Source organism: Bufo bufo, chromosome 3, assembly GCF_905171765.1.
Source record: "Bufo bufo chromosome 3, aBufBuf1.1, whole genome shotgun sequence".
In the NCBI taxonomy this organism is placed as follows: Eukaryota; Metazoa; Chordata; class Amphibia; order Anura; family Bufonidae; genus Bufo; species Bufo bufo.
Window position 1 is genome coordinate 450617211 of NC_053391.1, and position 23889 is coordinate 450641099.

The 23889-nt window shown below is 42.3% G+C and overlaps 1 protein-coding gene across 3 annotated transcripts in view; it reads left to right on the top strand.

Moving 5' to 3' along the window:
• TMEM131 (transmembrane protein 131) overlaps positions 1-23889 on the top strand; it is a 255812-nt gene that overhangs the window by 189157 nt on the left and 42766 nt on the right. For all 3 annotated transcript variants that reach the window (XM_040425124.1, XM_040425125.1, XM_040425126.1), the window contains exons 12-24: positions 2579-2687; positions 4116-4224; positions 5722-5875; positions 7422-7592; positions 9240-9350; positions 10429-10563; positions 10721-10825; positions 11196-11282; positions 11373-11525; positions 13048-13123; positions 13679-13793; positions 14331-14469; positions 15830-15939. In XM_040425124.1, coding sequence (XP_040281058.1) covers positions 2579-2687; positions 4116-4224; positions 5722-5875; positions 7422-7592; positions 9240-9350; positions 10429-10563; positions 10721-10825; positions 11196-11282; positions 11373-11525; positions 13048-13123; positions 13679-13793; positions 14331-14469; positions 15830-15939 — 1574 coding nt within the window. The remainder of the gene's footprint in view (positions 1-2578; positions 2688-4115; positions 4225-5721; positions 5876-7421; positions 7593-9239; positions 9351-10428; positions 10564-10720; positions 10826-11195; positions 11283-11372; positions 11526-13047; positions 13124-13678; positions 13794-14330; positions 14470-15829; positions 15940-23889) is intronic.

Here is a 23889-nt window from a genome sequence, read left to right on the forward strand (position 1 = left end):
TTGTGTATTTCCATTCATGGGTGACAGATTTGAATGCGGCATGGAAAGATACCAATATTAATAGGCGTATGTATCTTGGTGTCTAATGACAAGCCCATGGCTAGGCATGCATTCTTATATGTGGGTGCGCCCAAAATATTTCAGTCCTAATCACATTACATGGTTATATAAACCCAGGTAATTTAGGTAAATATCTGGACTGGGATGTAAAGGAATTTGTAACTGGTTGGGGAAGGAAACTACACAGAAAATTAACTTCTGTAGGAAGAAATCTTTGGGGCACATTTATTAAGACTGACCTTGGTGCTGCATTCTGTGACTCTTTCCCGCTCACACCAGGTCTAAAAAAAGTGGGTGTCGTGCGTCCACACACTTTTTTTGACCTGGCGTGAGCGAGGAAGAGTCACAGAATGCAGCGCAAAGGACCTTCGCACTGCAATCTGCACCAGAAATACACCTAATATAGGCTTATTTCTGTTTAATAAATGACCCCCTTTATCTTTGTAGGGTTTTCATTGCTCACATTCCTTGAAGTTCAGTCTAGGCTGTCTGATTCATTGTGCCCACCATTGCCAGCCTTTGTGGTGATTATGGTTGATGGTTTTTATGCGATATTTAGACCAAGTTAAGAAATCATGTTAAAGGCATACAGTATTGTAACATTATCCTTCAGTGCAAGGGACTGGTTGATTCAGTTCCTAGATGGCCCAGTGCTCTGTTCTGCCATTTTATAGTGTAAATATTATCGGCCATACCAGAGATGGTTCTGTAGACACCACTGTTTTTGGGGTTCTTGCTTCTCAGTAGTACAGAGCAGGGGACTTTCTGATGGGCCTGGCTTTCATTGAAGAGACTCAGTGAGAGCTGTTTATGGACACTTGTTTGCATCTAAGCATCTCATCTAGCCGTCTAGTGCCCTCCTCTGTACTTATAATTGGGGCAAGAACCTGCTGTCTACAGATGAGTGTAAGTTACATTCCAAAGTACACACCATGGGGGTCATTTATTAAGACCGGCGATTTAGACGACAGATGGGCGCAGGCCTCTACATAACATAACTTTGGCGCTTGGTGCTGCCGGCTGTGCTCCCTTGCTGGTGTAGTTTAAGACCATTTTTTTTCCGTAAACTGGTGTGGAAAATGATCAATGAGAAGGGCTTGCCAGCCCGCCCGCCCTCTTCCCCGCCCTCGCCACTCCCCCTTTTTCCACAATGTGTAGAGAAAAGTTAGCGACAAAAATACACTAAAAAGTGTGGTAAAAACAATAATAAATGACCCCGTATATGCAGCAGCACACTCCGTGTAAAGATGCATGGTACACAGCTGATAACAGGAGGTTCTGACCACCAGAGAGACTAGAACTTTTTCCTATAATGTGTAAGCACAGCCACCACTGATGGATTGCAGTGTGGTCGTAACCATGGAAACAAGCACTCTATAATGTGATAAAAAAATAAATCAAACCAGCAAAGGAGGCAATATGGACAATCACAATACATTAGTAAGTGGCTTGTATTAGCTTTCTCTACATGATAAATGCCACTTGCTGAAGTGAGACACCCCTAGTGGCTCCTCGTTGTAGCTGCCGTCTGATGGAAACCACCTTTTCACTGGAAGATGGGCCAGACACAGTTTTGACCAAAGATGTGACAAAGAGCTTCTCGTTTTTATATAGTAAATACAGCAGTAATGCAGTTCAGATTTATCCATGTTTCTAGCGTTTGCTTGTGCCTGCATATAGTGCCCATTTGCCTTTGCATTGCAGCCATGGTAGCGTGCACCTGTACTTTATTTCATAGTGTGTGGAGGTGCTGGTCTAACTTTGTTTTTTGTATTGTGAATCGCATTCCCTTTTTCCCTCATGGAGCACTAGATTCATTTTATGGCTTTAGAGACATTCCCTTTCAGAATGCCACCAGAAAAGACTTATCCATGTGAGAATGGGAGATGCTCTCATAGAATGGCTCCCTGCTTTGTCCAGAGCAGAGCGCCCCTCTCTGTGATGCCCATATTCCCCAATAGGGCAAACCCCTTTATTGATTTTTTTTCCCTAATCTCCAGTGCCATCAGTTGGCCTCCAGTTCATCTCATTTCCATAGTATATTTATTGGGCAGAATAGTGTAGTATGGTTTGCTGTTCTACCGAGTAAAAGTACAATGGGTTGAGCAGCACATCTAGAACCGCGCTTAGAATCTGCACCCACCTTGGGATCTTCTGACGCCCAATCCTGCCTCACTATCTAACAGTAAGTAGACCCATCCAAGACATAGCCCTGTGGGATCACTGGCTGCAATAGGTTTCAAATCTAGGGTAATTTACAATTAACTGGATGATAGGACCTGTGTATGTGTAGAGAGGTTAAATGGTATACGTACCAGGGGAGAGGAGAACATTTCTTCTATTGAGTCTATTGTATCATAATCAGAGATGGCGAAAATGAAAAACCTGTAGACGTCTTTCATGCAGTGCTCTTTTTATTTTAAATGGAGAAAAGGCCTGTGACTTTTTGGAAGTTCCATATGCTAATAAAATGCTTTCCATCCCTTGTCTTGCTCATTTTCACTTGTGTTTTGTTTAGAGCGTTCGGTCGACGCCGCAGAACGATGCAGTAACTGTGCACTTCAAACCCATAACGCTTAAAGCTTCCCAGAGCAGATATACCAAAGTTGCAAGTATAAGTTTTGATGGTGAGTTAACATCTGTTGAATGCACACTGTAAACCAGTGTCCCAATATGCTTCACCTTGGCCCGCCTGCAGCCTGCAAAGAAGACCATTTAATAATCCTGTGTCAGGGGTCTTCATTGTCTTGCAAGTCCCTTCTTCAGGGATCAGCAGCTTATGGCACTTCAGTTGTTGTGGAACTAGAACTCCCAGCATGCTTCATTCACTTCTTTAGCAGTTGTGAGAACAAACTATTAAGTGTACATGCTTGGAGTTGTAGTTTCCAAAAAGATGCAATGCCTACGGGTTGCTAACACCTACCATACTCTAAAATCAAAAGCACACTAATGAGGACTGTATTTTGGCCAAAATATCAACTAATATTTCATACATGGTGCAGCTAGGCCTTTGGGATATTGGATGAGAATTGGTTGTCCATATTTTTGTGGAGTACTTATAGGGGGCAGCCCACCTAATCTAATAATATAGGCATAACCAGTAGGCTGTAAGCCTGCATGGTGCACCATATACAACCGTGTAACTGGCACTTTATAAAAACGTTATTTTTGTACATTTTGTACTAGGCATAACCGCCAGATGGATGATAGACGTGTGAGTGGATATTCATCAGTACTTTGAATCATGCAGGGAACTCATTTGTTAACCTTTTGCAGTGATATCTTTGCTCCATTCATACATTATAGGGTTTTCCAGGTTCAGGATATGAATGGCCTATTCTCCTGCAGAGCCGATCTTGGTCTTCTAAGACCCTGCAGCTCTTGAAAGTGGTCTCTGCCATCTCTATGGGCAGTCCGATTGTCCCTGACAGTTGGATTCCCTCTCATGCAGCAGCACGATTTCTTTGCTGATGCAGACTTCCAAAGCCATTCAGAAATGTCCTTCCAGAGTCATATGCAGACCAGTTGGATGTTTGGAAACCTTCCAGACATTTTATTTTTTATTGGACAATTTTTTTCAATTGGTCTTTATTAAAAACGTTCAGCCACTTTCCCAGTATAACCGTGTAATCTATGCATTTGCAGTGGAGCAGAGTTCTGTGTTTACATTGAATCCCATCATCTGATGGCTCATGTGAATCCCTTATCTGTAATTACCTGAAGCTCTTAAACGCTTATTTAAGCCATATTCATATCAGTGTGACAAGAACTGAACTATAATGAGTATTTAAGAGCGGTCAAGAGATCAAAGAACATGGCTACAGACTGAGCAGACAGCTATGCTGATGATAGGACTGTACTAAATAGAAACTGACAGTCTGCAGATACTCTGTTAACCCCCGTAGTACAAAAACTGCTGGACATTTTTAATAAAGACAAATTGAAAATATATATATATATTTAGCCCAAAATGAGTAGAATGCAATAAATTAAATTTAAATTATTTGGCAGTCCGTAAGTGATTGAGCATAAATTTATGTTCTTTAAAAAAACAGCATCAAAAGCTAAGAAGCCATCACAGTTCTCTGGTAAAATAACAGTCAAGGCAAAAGAGAAGAGTTACTCAAAACTTGAAATTCCATATCAAGCAGAAGTTTTGGATGGGTAAGTTAGCAGACTCTAAGCCTTTTTAGTTTTTTGTTTTTTTCCTTACAAATCTGTTATTTCTTTGTGCATATAATGTACATATAAACTGAATGACCCCTTTACTAGAGACAACCGTCATGGCATAGATTCTACCAGGTGTTTCAATTGTTTTGCATGAATATTGGCCCATGGACAGGATAACTTCTCATATTTGCCACAAGTTAGATGGGGGTATTGACATGCTATGAACAGTGCATTCTTCCCCATCCCAGAGATGCTTCATAGGATTAACATCTGGTGACTGTGAAGGCCAGGGAAGCAAGAGAAACCTGCTGTTCTGTTCCTGAAAGCAATCCATGACTATACAACCTTTATGGCTTGGTGCATTTTTTTTTGCTGAACGTGTCCTTCTGTCATATGGTAAACTGCCAAGAAGGGATGACCTGGGTCAGCCGCAATGCTTACATAAACCCTACTGTCCAAATGTCCATCCACATGTCAAGAAAACATTTCCCAATATCGTTACCCCATTTCTATCAGCTTGAACTGTTCACACCTGACAGGAAGGGTCCATGGATTCAAGATGCTTGCACCAAATTCTGACCCTCCCAGAAAATTGGATTTATCTGACCAGGTGCTGTGTTTCCATGGCTTAGTGATCCAATCTTTCCCAGTTGGAGTCTTGCCTTTCTTTTTCCCTTACACAGCTATGGGACTGAAGCTGGTCTTCTGATGTTACTGCTCATCCATGCTACGTATTGCTAAGCTCAGTCAGACTTATTATTTGGAGCACCAGTATTGTATTCAGCTGTAAACTGATTCAAATCCTCCTCTGGATGTTTTTTCTAGATCACACCATTCTGTGTATGCTCCCGATTTCTGTTGTCCAAGAAATCACTAGAACGTTTGCAGTTTTTGAAATACTGGTCTGGACTAGTCTAGTTCAAATGACCATATCTCTTGAGGTTGTTCAGATCACTTCATTTTCCCATTCTAATGTGGATTCACAATGAAACTGGTCCATGGAAAACCTGTTCACTTGGTGTTAGTGCTCATTCACACGACCGTCTGAATGGGGCCGCAAAAGATGCGGCCAGAACTGCCCTACAAAAAATAGAGAGCATGTCCTATTCTTGTCCGCAATCGCAGTCAAGAATAGGCAAAATGCGGAATGCACACAGCTGGTATCTGTGTTTTGCGGATCTGCAATTTGCACGGTCTTGTGAATGCGCCCTTATGCTGCACTGCAGGGTTACTTGTTTAATCTCCATACAGGGAAGCCCCAATTGTGAAAGGGCAGGTGTCTCTATTAAAGTGTCTAATCTGTAGATCCAGGGTTTCCATTGTAAATGCTATGATGATTACAATTTCCTGGTATATAAAACATGGGAGTCTTTACCTGTTAAACCCTGTGTTGTGGTTGCTTTACATCTACTTGATTATTTTAGTCATTTCTTTCAGGTTATTGATTCAATCTTGATAATCAAGCTTTACCTGTAATGACATTGTGCTTAGGTACCTGGGATTTGATCATGCAGCCACATTATTTCACATACGGGATAGTCCATCAGATCCAGTGGAGAGGCCCATCTTCTTGACGAACACCTTTAATTTTGCTGTACTTATCCATGATGTCTTGTTACCTGAAGAAGCAAAGGCAATGTTTAAAGTAAGTATGCATGTAAACTAGGGTTGTACCCTGTATCAAAGTTTTGATACTTTGATACCTGGTGCGATTTTTTGCGATACTAAGCTACGCTATTGCACAGCTTAGTATAAATCCATACCAGAGAACATGGCGTGCGCAAAGCGCAGCGAAAACAGTGTTCTCATAAACGGCTGCACAATGGAGAAAGATGGAGAGTCCCTCCCTCTTCACTGTGACACAGCCGGCCACTGCCACTGCCACCAGTGTAAAACCTGAAGGGCCTGATTGGGTGGGGTTGTCAGGGAGAGAAGGAGGGGGAAGAATAGGAAGGCAGAGGAGAGGAAAACTCACCGCGGTGCTGGAAGCTGATCAGTTAAAGGACATTTGATTAGGTCATCGCCATGTGACCAGTAACATCCCCTTTGTACTGGTCACATGGTGATTTCATCATCAAAGGTCCTTGCTGCTTGAGGTTTCCTGCTGTTTTATAGGTATGTGCCTTATGCTGTGTGCCTGTATTAATGTGAGGCACATAGTCATATTACTTTAGTACCTCCATGTGCCTCACATTAATAGCAAGTGACCCTCATCATGTTTTATCTCCTGCCATGGGCAAGATGGGATTAATGATGGTGTCACTTAGTACTAATATGAGGTACATGGAAGTTTAAAATTAATAACACCATGTGCCTCCAATTGACCCTTTAATGCCTAATGCCGTACATGTGAGAATTGTATGGAGCAGGCTGCCTCACTGACAGCAGACACCTGGATGCAATGACTGGGAACAGTGATGCCGAAAGGGGTCAATTCCCCCCTCAGATGCCACATTCAACAGCGTTCGCAGAATCTGTGAGGTTAGGCATAGGGAGACTGATGCCTCTGCCGTCTGATCGAAGCCCCTGCAGTGAAATTGCGGGGCTCTGATCGGTTACCATAACTGCCTGGGCGCTGTTGAAGCTTCCCAGGCCTGCTATGGTAAGCTCCCTGCTAAGCTGTGCATGAGGCAGGGAGTGCGTTAAAATATTATTCACCATAATAGGTCTCTATTAGGATGAAAAAGTTGTATGTACTCCAAAAATGGTACCAATAAAACTACAGTTTGTCCTGCAAAAAAAAAAAGTCCTCATATAGCTCTGTAGACTGAAAAAAAAAAAAAAATGTTATGGCAGTCAGAAACTGGCAATGCAAAGAAAATGTAGATTTTTTTTCCAAAGTTTTTTTTTAAAGTAATAAAACAAAATAAAAACTATCCAAGTTTGGTGTTACTGTAATTGTATTGAGCTGGCAACATGTGGTTAATGTGCGGGTATTTTTTGTGATTTTATAAAAAAAAAAAATTGTGAGGTATTGAGTATCGCAATACTTTTTCTTGGTGTCAAAACCGAATCAAAATTTTGGTATCGCTGAGCCCAAAGATGATATATTGATGACCTATCCTGGGGGTAGGTCATCAATATTAAATACTCAGAAAACCCCTTTAAGAAAACAGTTTATTTAATGCATTAGTAGCACTGGTTCAATGTATGGTAATTCTAACTTCTTTTAATTTTTCTCTTGACTGCAGATCCAGAATTTTAGTTCAAATGTATTAATTTCTCCCGGGGAATCAAGATATATATTTTCATTAAGATTCACTCCATCTACATCCGCTGTTCATATAGACAGCAATATATTACTTATCACTAATGCGTCAAAATTTCACCTCCCTATACGTGCGTACACCGGCTTTTTAGATGTGAGTATTCTGTACTTTTGTTTCAGATTTGTATCTTACCGTTTCACCCAGTAACACAGTATCCATTTTGATTAGAAAATCTAAAGGTGGTTTACACTGCCTGATTGTCGTGCAGATCATCAGGAACGCTCGTTCCCGACAATCAGTCCGTCTAAATGTGCAGCCAATCACCTGATGAACGAGTGAGATGCTAGTTCATCGGGTGGTCCTGTCGTTCATAGAGGCACACCAATCATTGTTTCTGGGCAGCATATTTTGCTGTCTAAGCAGTGATCTGCTGCCCAGAAACAATAATTCTGTATGAGGAGGAGCAATCGCAATAGCAATCCATCGTCGTTATACTGTAAAGGAGATCGCTGCATGTAAATGCAACAGTCTCCTTCACTGAATGAGCAGCCGACTGTTGGGAAGGAACGCTTCCTTCCTGACAATTGGCTTTCTGGTCGGCGTGTGTGAAACCCGCCTTAAAGCTCCACAGACTACAATAAAACTCCATCTCTATAGGTCTGGACAAATCCCAGGAATCAGGTAGCAAATCTGCCAAGACATGTGCTAAGGGTGCCTAGCGTGTTGTGATTGGCTCCTAAAATGTACTGTGGTTTGTCCAATGTATTCAATATAAGCAGTAGAACATATCTATGATATACTCGGCAGAGTTTGTTTTTTGCATATCATGCTTTGAAAGCTTTGGCCTTTGATCAAGTTGTTATGTAGGGTCCCTTGTATGTATTAGGCACTGGTTTCATTACTTGAGAAACATTCAAGTGATTTTCTGGAAACTAGCACATATGTACAACAGAGTGTAATGTATAATTATATAGTTCTTCCACACCAAACTCACCCAACCATGCCTTTATGGACCTTGCTTTGTGCACTGGAGCACCGTCATGCTGGAACCGCAACTGTTCAAACAATTGTCTGAAATGTTTTGGTGTTATCCGAAGCGTTAAGATTTCCCTACCCTTGGACTACGGGGCCTATCCATCTAACCCTTGGCATTGTGCTTGGTGATATGAGACTTGCATGCAGCTGCTCGACAATGGAAACCCATGCCATGAAGCTCCTGGCACACAGTTTTTGAGCTGATTTTAAGGGGCTGTCCGCTTTTTAGTATTGATGATCTATCCCCAGTATGAACAGGCAGCGCCATCCCATAGAAGTCAATGGAGGTGCCATACATGTAATTGCACCTGCTCACCATTGCAATTGCTGCGGTGAGCAGGGAAGGCAGTGCTTGTATGACGCTACCTTCTCTTCAGACGGTGGGGTGCCGGGAGCTGGATCCATGCTAATCTGATATTCGTGACCTGTACTGGGTATAGGTCATCAATAGTAAAAAAGCGGACTACCCCTTAATAGGTTTGAATATCTGCAGTTATTGCATCAGTAGAGAGTTGTTGACTCTTATGTACCTCATCACTTCCAATCCGCTTTGCAATCCCACAGTCATGTGACTGCATCCTAACTGAACAGATTGATATCCCTGAAGTTTAAATGGCCAAGGTTTTACTGGGATGCTTAAGTGTTCCCTTAATTTTTTGAGCAATGTATTTATATATGTCACACGCAAACCCATAATTTTTACAAACAATAATAATGTTTATACTATATTTTTTTTTTAACGTGTGCTTTTTTATTTCTTTGTAGTATTTTGTTTTACCTCCTAAACCAGAAGAGCGTTTTCTAGAGTTTGGTATCCTAAGTGCAGCAGAATCAAGCAGTCTTCTAATAGCTGTAATAAATAATAACCCCATAGAGGTAAGAAGCAAAAAATTGCACCGTCAATGGCTAGATTATACTACTTGGATTGTGTTTTGCTTATAACAGAAGGCATGACAGTGTGCAAAACCCGTGACAGAGTGCAAATGCAGTTGTGGGTCTCACACTTTTCTCCCCTTAGCCTTGTCCCACCTGGTCAGGTGGCCTCAGGCCGCCTCATCCAGGTGATGGGTGAATGGAGAGGTGGCTGCACATGTGCACGGCTCTCACATCAAAGGAAGTCACGTCTCTTCTGTTTTTGTGACTCCTTTAGAAGTGAATGTAGATATCTGCACACACAGACATACACTTCTCCATTCAGTCTCTGTCTTATTGCTGAGGCTAGTGATCTGGATGCCACTGCCTAGCTTGATGCCATTCTGGAGATAGGTGCGAGTCCTAGAGGGACCTATTGATATGCCTATTGAGATGTCTAAGATGGATATACACCTTTTAACTAGTGGTGCTGAGCCATAATTTTGTGGATCGTGGGGGTCCCGACAGTCAAATTCTCACCAATCAAGAAGCAATGACATATTTCAACACAATGTGATCACATGCAATGGTGGCAAAACTACTTTAGGGTCCATTCACACGTCCGCAAAATGGGTCCGCATCCGTTCCGCAATTTTGCAATGGCTGAGAAATGGCCAGATAACTGCTAACAGGTGTCCTTAGGAACGTAGGTTAGCGATTATCTGACAGTGTAAAGGTGCCTCCCTTTACCCGATGAGCTAGCGAAATGCTTGTTCATCGGGTAATATGATCGCGTGTGTGGACACACAAACCATTGTTTGCCAGCAGTAGATTGTGCCGCCTAAACATGCTCTGCTGCTGGCAAACAATGATTCTGTATGGGGATGGTGATGGCATTAGTGATCGCTCCTCCCTATACTGTGCAGGAGATTGCCGCACGTAAATGCAGAAGTCTCCTTCTCTGAAAAGCAGGCGTTTGCCGGGAAGGAATTGTTCAGTGTACAGTTAACAGTTAAGGAGTCAACTCTCCAGAATGTTTACTAGATTCTTATGAGAAGATTGCCCTCACTGCTATTAAATGGTTGCACATTGCCCCTTTTAGTTGGCCATTAAAAGCTGGCATGTTGTTGGAGACAGTCTTGCCATAGAACTTCTAGCAACAGAAAAGGGAAACAGGAGCAGCATAATAACAAGCCTTCCAGAGATTGAAAATTCCACTGCATCTGATGGCACTTCAGTAAGTAGCCTTCTCCAAGGTTTTCACCTTTCGCTAAGTTGAATGTGTTTTTTTGTGTTTTTCTTTACATAAATTAGCTTTTATTTTCTGAAAAGCTACAACAATTGACGTGACTTCCTCTTTTATCAGTAATAATTTTACTCTTGTATGTTTCCAGGTTATATTAACTTCAGGTTATTATGCAGTGTTTCGTGTGACATTGACAGCAAAGGAACTTGAAGGATTCTATGATGGAGGCATCCAGATAACCACAGATTACGAGGTACTGGGATAGTTTCTTCTAAGTTCTAACTTATGGTTCATTGGCTGTATTAAAACAGTTGATTTCCATATTTTGACAGATCCAGCAAAGCATTGTGTCTTCTGTATTGGCCTAAATTACAAGCCACTTATTGTTTTTACGGACATTCATAGTTTGACTAAAATTCTAACCACGAGGTTGTAAGCTGCACAAAAGATAGCAAAGATGTTCTCCCTTAGATTATATCCAATTCCCTTTTATATTTGCGGTCAAAAATTCTAACCTTTTCAGTCAGAGTAGCTTTTTGGCATGACCTCACGTAAGATGAGAGGTGACAGGCCCAAGTATTATTTAGCCCTCACATGACAATGCTCTCTGTTGTCTTCCTTAGATATTGACGGTCCCTGTGAAGTCTGTGATTGCTGTGGGCTCATTAACCTGCTCCCCGAAGCACATTACAGTTCCACCTTCCTTTCCGGTGAGATGTCTGCATTTCTTTTCCCCCAGGACTAGTCCTTCTTACTACAGAAAAAAAGCTAATATCATTTTCTCCTTTCTTTTATTGCAGGGAAAATTAGTTCATCAGAGTTTGAATATTATGAGTTCCTTCTCACAGAAGGTGAAAGTACAACAAATTCGCTCCTTATCGGAGGACGCCAGATTTTTTTATAAGCGACTGAGGAGCAATAAAGACGAGTTAGAGCCTGGGAAAAAATCAAAGGTATAACTTTCTGAATATAACATTAATGCAAGTGATGTCTTGGCACCCGGTAGGTGCATGAACTACCCCGATGGTGCTCTACTAACAGGTCATAGTTTGATCGGAAACACACACACAGGTATTTGAAATGTTTCAGTTTGTTTTATCTAATTAATAGGAAGATATATTTACAGAGGACCTGTTACGTCTCCGGACATGTTTTAGTAACTATTTGCATTCCCCATGTAGTAATTCCGGAGCATCTATTCTTATTACTCAGTGTTGTGCCATTCCTTTATTATTCCTATTAGCTGTTAGTGTTGGATATACCAGCAGTCTGCAATAAAGGTCAACTTGGTGTTGCCATTTGTGGATGTGTCCCTGCATAGTCTGACACTGTCCAATCAGTGCTGCCATACACTTCTAGCAGGAATACTAGAGGAATGGCACAGCCTAGACTAGAGTAATATGAAAAGATGCTCCAGAATTGTTATTGAATGGATAATGCAAGTAGTTACTAAAATAATATCACAGAAAAATAAAGCTAACCAGCTTAAAATTTAACTTTTACTGGGTAATATTTAAAAGAGGCTCATTCCAAGTATTTCATGATATTATATTTGTAGGCCAGACTAAGGTGAAGCTAGACCCACCCATTAGCATCAATGTTACAAATCACTTTGTCGATGGGAGGTAGATAGAGAAATGGCACTTACGGTTTGAGCATGTCATCAGCCTCTGTTATCGCCAGCATATAGCCACCATCCTTCGGCTATGGGAATCTAAAATACAAAGTCCCCTGACGAACCAAGGATTTGTTTACTTGGGGAAACGCGTCGGGACAGTTCTTCTTTAAATTACCATCTTTAACACACCATCTAGGACAATCAACCTTATCCTCAACACAAGCAGCCCACTGTGAGTAAGCATCTTAGTGTCACGTAGGGGTAAGTAAAGGGTCTAGCTACCGGGTATCTACAAGGATATCTAACTTTCCTGACCTCACCCGAAATGTATCTACCTTACAAGAAAATCCTCAAACCGTAAGTGCCATTTCTCTATCTACCTCCCATCGACAAAGTGATTTGTAGCATTGATGCTAATGGTGGGTCTAGCTTCACCTTAGTCTGGCCTACAAATATAATATCATGAAATACTTGGAATGATCCTCTTTTAAATATTACCCAGTAAAAGTTAAATTTTAAGCTGGTTAGCTTTATTTTTCTGTGATATTATTGATGATAGCTCTCCACTTTAATATATGACACTCTGTGATTGTAGTTACTAAAATAGACCGGTCAGGAGAGGTGACAGCTCCTTTTTAAGGCTAGTTTTTGGTAATTTGCGTGAAGAAAGTTTATTGCCATTTTCTTAGAAAAGTCTCCACAACCAAACCATGTACTGAAAAACAGACAAGTAAAATAATTAGTTACATTTAGAAAGAGGGAGCCAATTGAGGAAGTCAACCTATTTTAGCTTAGTTTTGTTTTCTGCCTCGTTTCTTGGGACTGGTTAAATTATTATTTTTCACTTTTCTTTGCAGATAGCCAATATATATTTTGATGCTGCTTTAAATTGTGGTGACCACTGTTATGTTGGACTCCCATTTTTATCAAAAAGTAAGTCATGTTTGAGGGTAACTTTTATGTTAATCAGCCTGTACTGAAAGCGGTTTTTACAATATAAACAGTAACTACAAAGACATAGTGGGAATTTATTAATAGCTATGCGAAACTGATGTAGAACATGCATTTTTATTTTTTTTTAGATTTCATTTTGTGGGTTATGGGCAGCTGAAAACATTGCAAACATAGTAAGCGTGCGTCTCTTACGCATGCATCAATACGTTTACCACACCTCGGTGTGAGACTCTGGTCTTAATATATTTCCCCCATTGTCTTGAGAATCTTTAGTTATTGCAGATACAGTAAGTGAACTAGTACAGCGGCAGTCGTCTGGCTCAATGTTGTACTCGATGTCTTGACTCTTGCAGAGATTTGTTGGTAGCTTTCACCACACCGTAAGGACACCATGATGCTTGCTAGTTTTGAGATTTTTTTTATTGATTTTATTAGTGTCCATGGGAATTTACATTCCAATCCTTCCAAACACATTTTATTGATATAGGACATTTGTGATCATCAAGATTAATGGAACAATAATTTTGCCCCCAGATGAGGTGAAAACTCAACACCATTTAGCAATGCAGGAGGATGTTTGGGAGTCGGATTGGGAGAATTATGAACATTTTTATAAGAAGTGGTCGGAAATCCATGAACATTCAAATATGTGAGTATCTGTAAGACAGATGTCATTTGACTCTAGTGTGCATTGTTTTTTGGAGTCGAGAACCTATATGGCAGCCACTGACTTCCCATGGAGTCGCCCCAGCCACCCAACTATCCTTGCGCTTTGAAGACCCCATGAGAAAAGCGCACTACAAATGTTTGTCATTGTCATGTGTGCTCAGTCCCATGAAATATGGATGGGTCAATGTGCCCAAGGATGAAAATACAGCTGTGTGCACGAGGCCTGATTTTTTTTTTTTTTTTTTTGAATATTTTAGGTGTCATACTTTTTCCTAGAAAATGGTGCATAGATTTTTTTCATAATATGGACACGTATTGTATATGTTGGTGCTGTACAGATGTCAGATTGCCCATGACCTATTTACCTTTCTAGTCTTTACCTACAAAAACAGGAGCCTATTTCAAGTTCCTGATTCAGAGTTTAACTTTCAATCTGTCCACTTGTAAGCTTTTTGAATCGAAATATATATGTTGTATTGTTTGTATTTTTTCTGAAACGAATCTGTTTTATTTCTAGACCTGAAGCTGTATTTGAAGTTGACACTGATCTTCAGAAAAATGTCCTTTCAGAGGTTAGAGCTGAGCTTGTGTGGCCATCTGTTGTCAGCTCGTCCCATCATGTACACTTTCCCCTAACAAATACCAACTCCTCATCGGTAAGTGTAGACAGCGTTTCTTCTGCTCCTCCATTTCTCATTTTCATTAGGTCTCATGCGGTTCTGCAAAATGGGGATACTATCCATGTGCCATCCACATTATTTGGCGGATCCGCTGACTTCAATGGGTCCTTGGACCACATTTTGTAGACTGGAATAGGACACATTCATACAGTGTCATACCGCGTACCCATTGAATTCAAAAACATAAATGGCACACAGATGGTGCCCTTATTTTGTGGATCTGTGGTTTGCGGACCCAGAATTACATACAGTCTTCTGCCAGGGGCCCTACACTGGTTGCTTGAAAGTGTTAACTAGAGATGAGAAAATTTCATATTTTAAAATTAGTGCACGCTTTGTTTATTGGTAAAAGGTGAATTGCATTATGGATTCCGTTACCACGGACCATAGCGCAATTCTATGATGGAATGCATAACGGATTGCCTTTAGAGGCATTCCGTTATTCATTTTGTCATAATAGAAGTCTATGAATAAAATAAAATATGAAATTCGCTCATCTCTAGTGTTAACATATTCCACAGTTTCAAATTGGTCCTTCTCCATGAACAACAATAATTATTTTTAGTATTTATACTTGCATTCCAATAATAATATTCTCCGTCAAGTTAGAGTTTGTCTCTTCTCAGACATTGGCGGCATATCACTAGGGATAGGAATGGAGCACACAAAGTGAGCAAGGGCGCACCACACAAGCGCAGCCACCCTCCACTCACTTCTATGTGAGTTCTGAAAACAGCTGAGCAGTGGCTCGACTATATCCGGAACTCCCATAGGTGAATGGAGAGGTGGTTGCGCTTGCTTGGCTGTTTTCGGAACTCCCATCGCATTTAATGGAGAGCACTCCGCACATGTGCAGTGCACGCTCCTTCGCTTTAGGAGCCCCATTCTACAAATAAGTGCAATATCCTAATGATATGCCACCAATGTGTGAGATGGACCAAGCCCTTTAAAGGGAACCTGTCACCGGGATTTTGTGTATAGAGCTGAGGACATGGGTTGCTAGATGGCCGCTAGCACATCTGCAATACCCAGTCCCCATAGCTCTGTGTGCTTTTATTGTGTAAAAAAAAACCGATTTGATACATATGCAAATTAACCTGAGATGAGTCCTGTATGTGAGATGAATCAAGGACAGGACTCATCTCAGGTTTATTTGCAGATGTAGCAAATCATTTTTTTTTACACAATAAAAGCAGACAGCGCTATGGGGACTGGGTATTGCGGATGTTCTAGCAGCCATCTAGCAACCCATGTCCTCCGCTCTATACACAAAATACCGGTGACAGGTTCCCTTTAAGCACCAGAAAATTAATTGTTTGGTGATATTTTGCAACAGGAAGAAGAAATTGCACTAGAAAACCCTGCCGATGTGTCAGTGTATGTCCAGATCCTCCCCCTGGCACTTTATGCTAACAGTTCTTTGGTGATAGATAGGATATTAGACAGGTAAGTGCAGAGTCATTGCACCATAAAATCTGAGGTGTCCAGGTGGCTTCAGACGGTACATTTCCATTTAAAATGAGGTTTTAGGGATTTAACAGACTAGTTTTATTTCATTATGACAACTACTATTTATTTCATTATGACCACTGACATTTCGGCCCTTCTTAAACTGATTTATGTAAACTGATTTCGGCCCTTTTTTGGAGTGAACTCGAACATCAGTCCATTCATGATATAGTTGAAACCAGAAGTTTACATACACTATATAAAAAGACACATATGCATGTTTTTCTCAATATCTGACATGAAATCAGAATACACCTTTCCTGTTTTTGGTCAATATAGGATTACCATAATTACTGTATTTTTCGCCCTATAAGACGCACCGGCCCATAAGATGCACCTAGCTTTTAGAGGAGGATAATAAGAAAAAAATATTTTCCATTACACCTCAGGTCAGACCAGCAATCAGACCCCCAATGTTAATCAGACCTCAGATCAGACCCCCAATGCCCCCCATGTCAGCCATCAGCGCAAATAAAAAATAACTTACCTCTCCTGCTCCTAGGGGCCGCCGCTCCTCACCAACAGCGCTCTCTCTCTTCTTCCTGGTTCTTGGCTGTCAGCTGTGAAGACTGCGCACAGTGAGGTCACATGGTGCGCAGCCCTGCACAGCAAACAGCCGAGCAGAGGACCAGGAAGCGTTGAGTACAGATCTGTCACCGGTCCTCCGGTACTATTGAAGAGCCTCCAAAATGGAAGCTCTTCATTAGTATTCGCCCCATAAGACGGAGGGGCATTTCCCCCCCACTTTGGGGGAAAAAACCTGATCTAATGGGGTGAAAAATACGGTAATATTTGCCAAATGCCAGAATAATTAGAGTGAAGGCATTTTTATTACTTTTTGCAATGTCAAAGGTTTACATACACTAAGATTACTATGCCTTTAACCCCTTCAGGACCCTGACATTTTTCACCTTAAGGACCGGGCCATTTTTTGCAAATCTGACCAGTGTCCCTTTATGTGGTGATAACTTTAAAACGCTTTTACTTATCCAAGCCATTCTGAGACTGTTTTCTCATCACATATTGTACTTCATGACAGTGGTAAATTTGAGTCAAAATATTTCATATTTATTTATAAAAAAAAAACACCAAATTTACTAAAAAAAAATAGAAAAATTAGAAAAATCTACACCCGACGCAGGCGCATTGAGGATGAAGCGGCCGAGTGAGTGGCCGCCTCTCAGTGCGCCTGCGCCGATTGAAGATAGGTACGGCCGCGGCGCAGGCGCCAGATATTGAATGAAAACAGGCAGGGCCAGCGGAGAAAGATCCCGTCCGCTGGCCCTGTCAATCAACAAGCAGAGGGGGCGTCATTACCATCGGAGGATGCGGCTGCTACCAGCAAGTAGCCGCCCTACTTGCTGGTAGCAAGGTTATTTACATATTATAAAAATAGGGTTTTAGCAAATTCTACTGAACCAAAATTATTATTTTACTTATGTATGGATAAATCGCAGTGTAGGGGTTATTAAGCAAAAAAAAAAAAAAAAAACGGTTTAGTGGGCTGACAGAAGCCCTTTAAGGACCAGTTCAGGTCTGAAGTCACTTTGTGTGGCGCACATAATCGAAACCACCCATAAATGGCCCCATTTTAGAAACTACACCCCTCAAAGTATTCAAAATAGATTTATAAACTTTAACCCTTTAGGTGTTCCATAAGAATTAAAGGAAAATGTAGATGTCATTTCAGAATTTCACTGTTTTAGGCTACTTTCACACTCGCGTTTGGTGCGGATCCGTCTTGTATCTGCACAGACGGATCCGCACCGATAATGCCAACGCTTGTATCCGTTCAAAACTGATCCGTTTGCATTATTCTCAAAAAAAAAAAAGTCTAAGTCAAAATGGATTCGTCTTGACTTGAAAGTCAATGGGGGACGGATCCGTTTTCAATTGCACCATATTGTGTCAGTGACGGATCCGTAAGTCATTGTAAGTCAGAACGTATCCGTTTGGCTCTGCATTGTCAGGCGGAAACCAAAATTTTTATTACCCTGATTCTGTAGTTTACAGAAACACCCCATATGTGGTCGTAAACTGCTGTACGGGCACACGGCAGGGCACAGAAGGAAAGGAATGCCATATGGTTTTTGGAAGGCAGATTTTCACTGGGATAATTTTAAGTTGCCTTGTCACATTTGAAGACCCCCTGATGCACCCCTAGAGTAGAAACTCCAAAAAAGTGACCCCATTTTGGAAACGACAGGATAAGGCCTCATGCACACGATTTCCGTTGTTCCGCGATCCGTGACCGTTTTTTCTTCCGTGGGTCTTCCTTGATTTTTGGAGTATCCACGGACATGAAGAAATAAGTCGTTTTGGTGTCCGCCTGGCCGTGTGGAGCCAAACGGATCCGTCCTGACTTACAATGCAAGTCAGGGGGGACGGATCCGTTTGACGTTGACACAATATGGTGCAATTGCAAACGGATCCGTCCCCCATTGACTTTCAATGTAAAGTCAGGAGTCCCTTTTATACCATCGGATCGGAGTTTTCTCCAATCCAATGGTATATTTTAACTTGAAGCGTCCCCATCACCATGGGAACGCCTCTGTTAGAATATACCATCAGATTTGAGTTAGATCGTGAAACTCAGATCCGACAGTATATTCTAACACAGAGGCGTTCCCATGGTGATGGGGACGCTTCAGGTTAGAATATACTAAAAGAACTGTGTACATGACTGCCCCCTGCTGCCTGGCAGCCCCCCCCCCCCTCCCCACACCTGTATTTAACCACCTCAGCCCCCAGTGCTTAAACACCCTGAAAGACCAGGCCACTTTTTACACTTCTGACCTACACTACTTTCACCGTTTATTGCTCGGTCATGCAACTTACCACCCAAATGAATTTTACCTCCTTTTCTTCTCACTAATAGAGCTTTCATTTGGTGGTATTTCTTTGCTGCTGACATTTTTACTTCTTTTGTTATTAATCGAAATTTAACGATTTTTTTGCAAAAAAATGAAATTTTTCACTTTCAGTTGTAAAATTTTGCAAAAAAAACGAGATCCATATATAAATTTTGCTCTAAATTTATTGTTCTACATGTCTTTGATAAAAAAAAAATGTTTGGGTAAAAAAAAAATGGTTTGGGTAAAAGTTATAGCGTTTACAAACTATGGTACAAAAATGTGAATTTCCGCTTTTTGAAGCAGCTCTGACTTTCTGAGCACCTGTCATGTTTCCTGAGGTTCTACAATGCCCAGACAGTACAAACACCCCACAAATGACCCCATTTCGGAAAGTACACACCCTCAGGTATTCGCTGATGGGCATAGTGAGTTCATAGAACTTTTTATTTTTTGTCACAAGTTAGCGGAAGCACAAGTTTTTTTTTTTCTTACAAAGTCTCATATTCCACTAACTTGTGACATAAAATAAAAAGTTCTATGAACTCACTATGCCCATCAGCGAATACCTTGGGGTCTCTTCTTTCCAAAATGGGGTCACTTGTGGGGTAGTTATACTGCCCTGGCATTCTAGGGGCCCATATGTGTGGTAAGGAGTTTGAAATCAAATTCTGTAAAAAATGACCTGTGAAATCCGAAAGGTGCTCTTTGGAATATGGGCCCCTTTGCCCACCTAGGCTGCAAAAAAGTGTCACACATCTGGTATCTCCGTACTCAGGAGAAGGTGGGGAATGTGTTTTGGGGTGTCATTTTATATATACCCATGCTGGGTGAGAGAAATATCTTGGCAAAAGACAACTTTTCCCATTTTTTTTATACAAAGTTGGCATTTGACCAAGATATTTATCTCACCCAGCATGGGTATATGTAAAAAGACACCCCAAAACACATTCCTCAACTTCTCCTGAATACAGAGATACCAAATGTGTGACACTTTTTTGCAGCCTAGGTGGGCAAAGGGGCCCATATTCCAAAGAGCACCTTTCGGATTTCACAGGTCATTTTTTACTGAATTTGATTTCAAACTCCTTACCACACATTTGGGCCCCTAGAATGCCAGGGCAGTATAACTACCCCACAAGTGACCCCATTTTGGAAAGAAGACACCCCAAGGTATTCCGTGAGGGGCATGGCGAGTTCCTAGAATTTTTTATTTTTTGTCACAAGTTAGTGGAAAATGATGATTTTTTTTATTTTTTTTTTTTTTCATACAAAGTCTCATATTCCACTAACTTGTGACTAAAAATTAAAAATTCTAGGAACTTGCCATGCCCCTCACGGAATACCTTGGGGTGTCTTCTTTCCAAAATGGGGTCACTTGTGGGGTAGTTATACTGCCCTGGCATTTTACAGGGGCCCTAATGTGTGGTAAGTAGGTAAATGACCTGTGAAATCCGAAAGGTGCTCTTTGGAATGTGGGCCCCTTTGCCCACCTAGGCTGCAAAAAAGTGTCACACATCTGGTATCTCCGTACTCAGGAGAAGGTGGGGAATGTGTTTTGGGGTGTCATTTTACATATACCCATGCTGGGTGAGAGAAATATCTTGGCAAAAGACAACTTTTCCCACTTTTTTATACAAAGTTGGCATTTGACCAAGATATTTATCTCACCCAGCATGGGTATATGTAAAAAGACACCCCAAAACACATTCCTCAACTTCTCCTGAGTACGGAGATACCAGATGTGTGACACTTTTTTGCAGCCTAGGTGGGCAAAGGGGCCCAAATTCCTTTTAGGAGGGCATTTTTAGACATTTGGATACCAGACTTCTTCTCACGCTTTGGGGCCCCTAAAATGCCAGGGCAGTATAAATACCCCACATGTGACCCCATTTTGGAAAGAAGACACCCCAAGGTATTCAATGAGGGGCATGGCGAGTTCATTGAAAAAAAAAATTTTTGGCACAAGTTAGCGGAAATTGATTTTTTTGATTTTGTTCTCACAAAGTCTCCCTTTCCGCTAATTTGGGACAAAAATTTCAATCTTTCATGGACTCAATATGCCCCTCAGCGAATACCTTGGGGTGTCTTCTTTCCAAAATGGTGTTATTTGTGGGGTGTTTGTACTGCCCTGGCATTTGAGGGTCTCCGCAATCATTACATGTATGGCCAGCATTAGGAGTTTCTGCTATTCTCCTTATATTGAGCATACGGGTAATGAGATTTTTTTTTTCCGTTCAGCCTCTGGGCTGAAAGAAAAAAATGAACGGCACAGATTTCTTCATTCGCATCGATCAATGTGGATGAAAAAATCTCTGCCAAAAAAAGAAAAAGGAGGGGAAAGGCGTCTGCCAGGACATAGGAGCTCCGCCCAACATCCATACCCACTTCAGCTCGTATGCCCTGGCAAACCAGATTTCTCCATTCACATCAATCGATGTGGATGAATAAATCATTGCCGGGATTTTTTTTTTTATATATACAAAGTGTTTGCCAAAGTATATGAACACCGCCACCTCCTCAGCTCATATGCCTCGGCAAACATATCTTTTACTGCAGAGGAGAAATCTCGTCTTGCAGCGCCGCATACACCGACTTGCGTGTAATCTGACAGCAGCGCAATGCTTCTGTCCGAATGCACATCAGTGCTGCAGCTGGTCGATCGGTTGGTCCACCTGGAAGGTAAAAAAACAAAACAAAAAAGAAAAAACCAGGCCGCAAAGCAATAACTTTATTAACTTTAGAACAGAACATATTAACTTTTTTAAACTTTTTTAACTTTTTTACTTACCGGTAATTTTTTTTTTGTTTTGTTTTTTTTACCTTTATAGAACAAACCTCTCCTTCCCCATGGGACAATGTGCAAAGCGCAAATCGCGCAAAGATTTGGCAAAGTACGTTATGCACTTTATCCCAGGTGAAAGGAGAGGTTTGCAGCAGCTGTGAGAGAAAGGGCCCTAATAGCCCTGTGTGCCTGTCCTGGTGAGATGTGATCCCTATGCTAGGTGTACCTGTGTGTGGTACTTCCGGAAACACTCTCCTAAGCATAGGGCAGGGTGGTCCGGACAGAAATAGCGGGTGTCACGCCTTATTCCACTCCTGCTACAGACACAACATTTTTTTCGGGGTGGCGGTTGGGTTGAGGTACCAGCAACGACACTGGGGAAATGTCGCTCGTGTAGACGGCTAACTACACTGGTGGATGGGGCCACGGAACCTCCTGGGTAAAGGAGGTTCTCGATGATCTCTTCCTGGAATTTGAGGAAGGATCGTGTTCTCCCAGCCTTACTGTAGAGAACAAAACTATTGTAGAGCGCCAATTGAATTAAATATACAGACACCTTCTTATACCAGCGTCTGGTTCTGCGGGAAACTAAATAGGGAGCCAACATCTGGTCATTGAAGTCCACCCCTCCCATGAGCAAATTATAGTCGTGGACTGAGAGGGGCTTTTCAATGACACGGGTTACCCTTTGAATTTGTATTGTCGTGTCTGCGTGAATGGAGGAGAGCATGTAAACGTCACGCTTGTCTCTCCATTTCACCGCGAGCAGTTCTTCGTTACACAAGGCAGCCCTCTCCCCCTTTGCAAGACGGGTGGTTACAAGCCGTTGGGGGAAGCCCACGCGACTAGTTCGCGCGGTGCCACAGGCGCAAATCCGTTCTAGAAACAAATGCCTAAAGAGGGCCACACTTGTGTAAAAATTGTCCACATAAAGATGGTACCCCTTGCCGAATAAGGGTGACACCAAGTCCCAGACTGTCTTCCCACTGCTCCCCAGGTAGTCAGGGCAACCGACCGGCTCCAGGGTCTGATCTTTTCCCTCATAGATCCGAAATTTGTGGGTATAGCCTGTGGCCCTTTCACAGAGCTTATACAATTTGACCCCATACCGGGCACGCTTGCTTGGGATGTATTGTTTGAAGCCAAGGCGCCCGGTAAAATGTATTAGGGACTCGTCTACGCAGATGTTTTGCTCAGGGGTATACAAATCTGCAAATTTCTGGTTGAAATGGTCTATGAGGGGCCGAATTTTGTGGAGCCGGTCAAAAGCTGGGTGGCCTCTGGGACGGGAGGTGGTGTTGTCGCTAAAGTGCAGGAAACGCAGGATGGCCTCAAATCGTGTCCTGGACATAGCAGCAGAGAACATGGGCATGTGATGAATTGGGTGCGTTGACCAATATGACCGCAATTCATGCTTTTTTGTCAGGCCCATGTTGAGGAGAAGGCCCAGAAAAATTTTAAGTTCGGAAACTTGGACTGGTTTCCACCGGAAAGGCTGGGCATAAAAGCTTCCCGGGTTTGCGGTTATAAATTGTGTGGCATATTGGTTGGTCTCTGCCACGACTAAGTCCAAGAGCTCCGCAGTCAAGAACAGCTCAAAAAATCCCAGGGCCGTACTGATCTGAGCCGTCTCAACCCGAACTCCAGACTGGGCGGTGAAAGGGGGAACTACTGGTGCGGCTGAAGTTGGTGACTGCCAATCAGGGTTTGCCAGCACCTCAGGGATTCTAGGGGCTCTACGGGCCTGTCTGTGCGGTGGCTGCGACGGGGTAACTAGTGCACGTGCCACCGTACCAGCTTCAACTGCCCTTCTGGTGCTCGCTACTTCACCATGTTGTACGGCAGTGCTGGTACTAGGTCCAGGAAGGGCTGCGCTGCTGGTGTATGCCTCACCACGTGATCCGGCAGCGACAGCCCCACTCTGCTGCTCTTGAAGCGGATCCTGCATAACCTGTGGTCTAGCGACACGGGGCCGGGTACGCCTGGTGCTGCCAGGGACCTCAACCTCCTCGTCCGAACTTTGGGTCAGAGAGCCACTGCTTTCTACAGGTTCATATTCTGACCCGCTAGATTCGTCAGATGAGGGTTCCCACTCCTCATCCGACTGGGTCAGAATCCTGTAGGCCTCTTCAGAAGAATACCCCCTGTTTGACATTTGGACTACTAAATTTAGGGGTGTTCCCTGAGACTACCCAAGAAAAAAAGCAAGCCTGTCTTACAAAGGGGAGGCTAGCGAAGTACCGCAGGCCG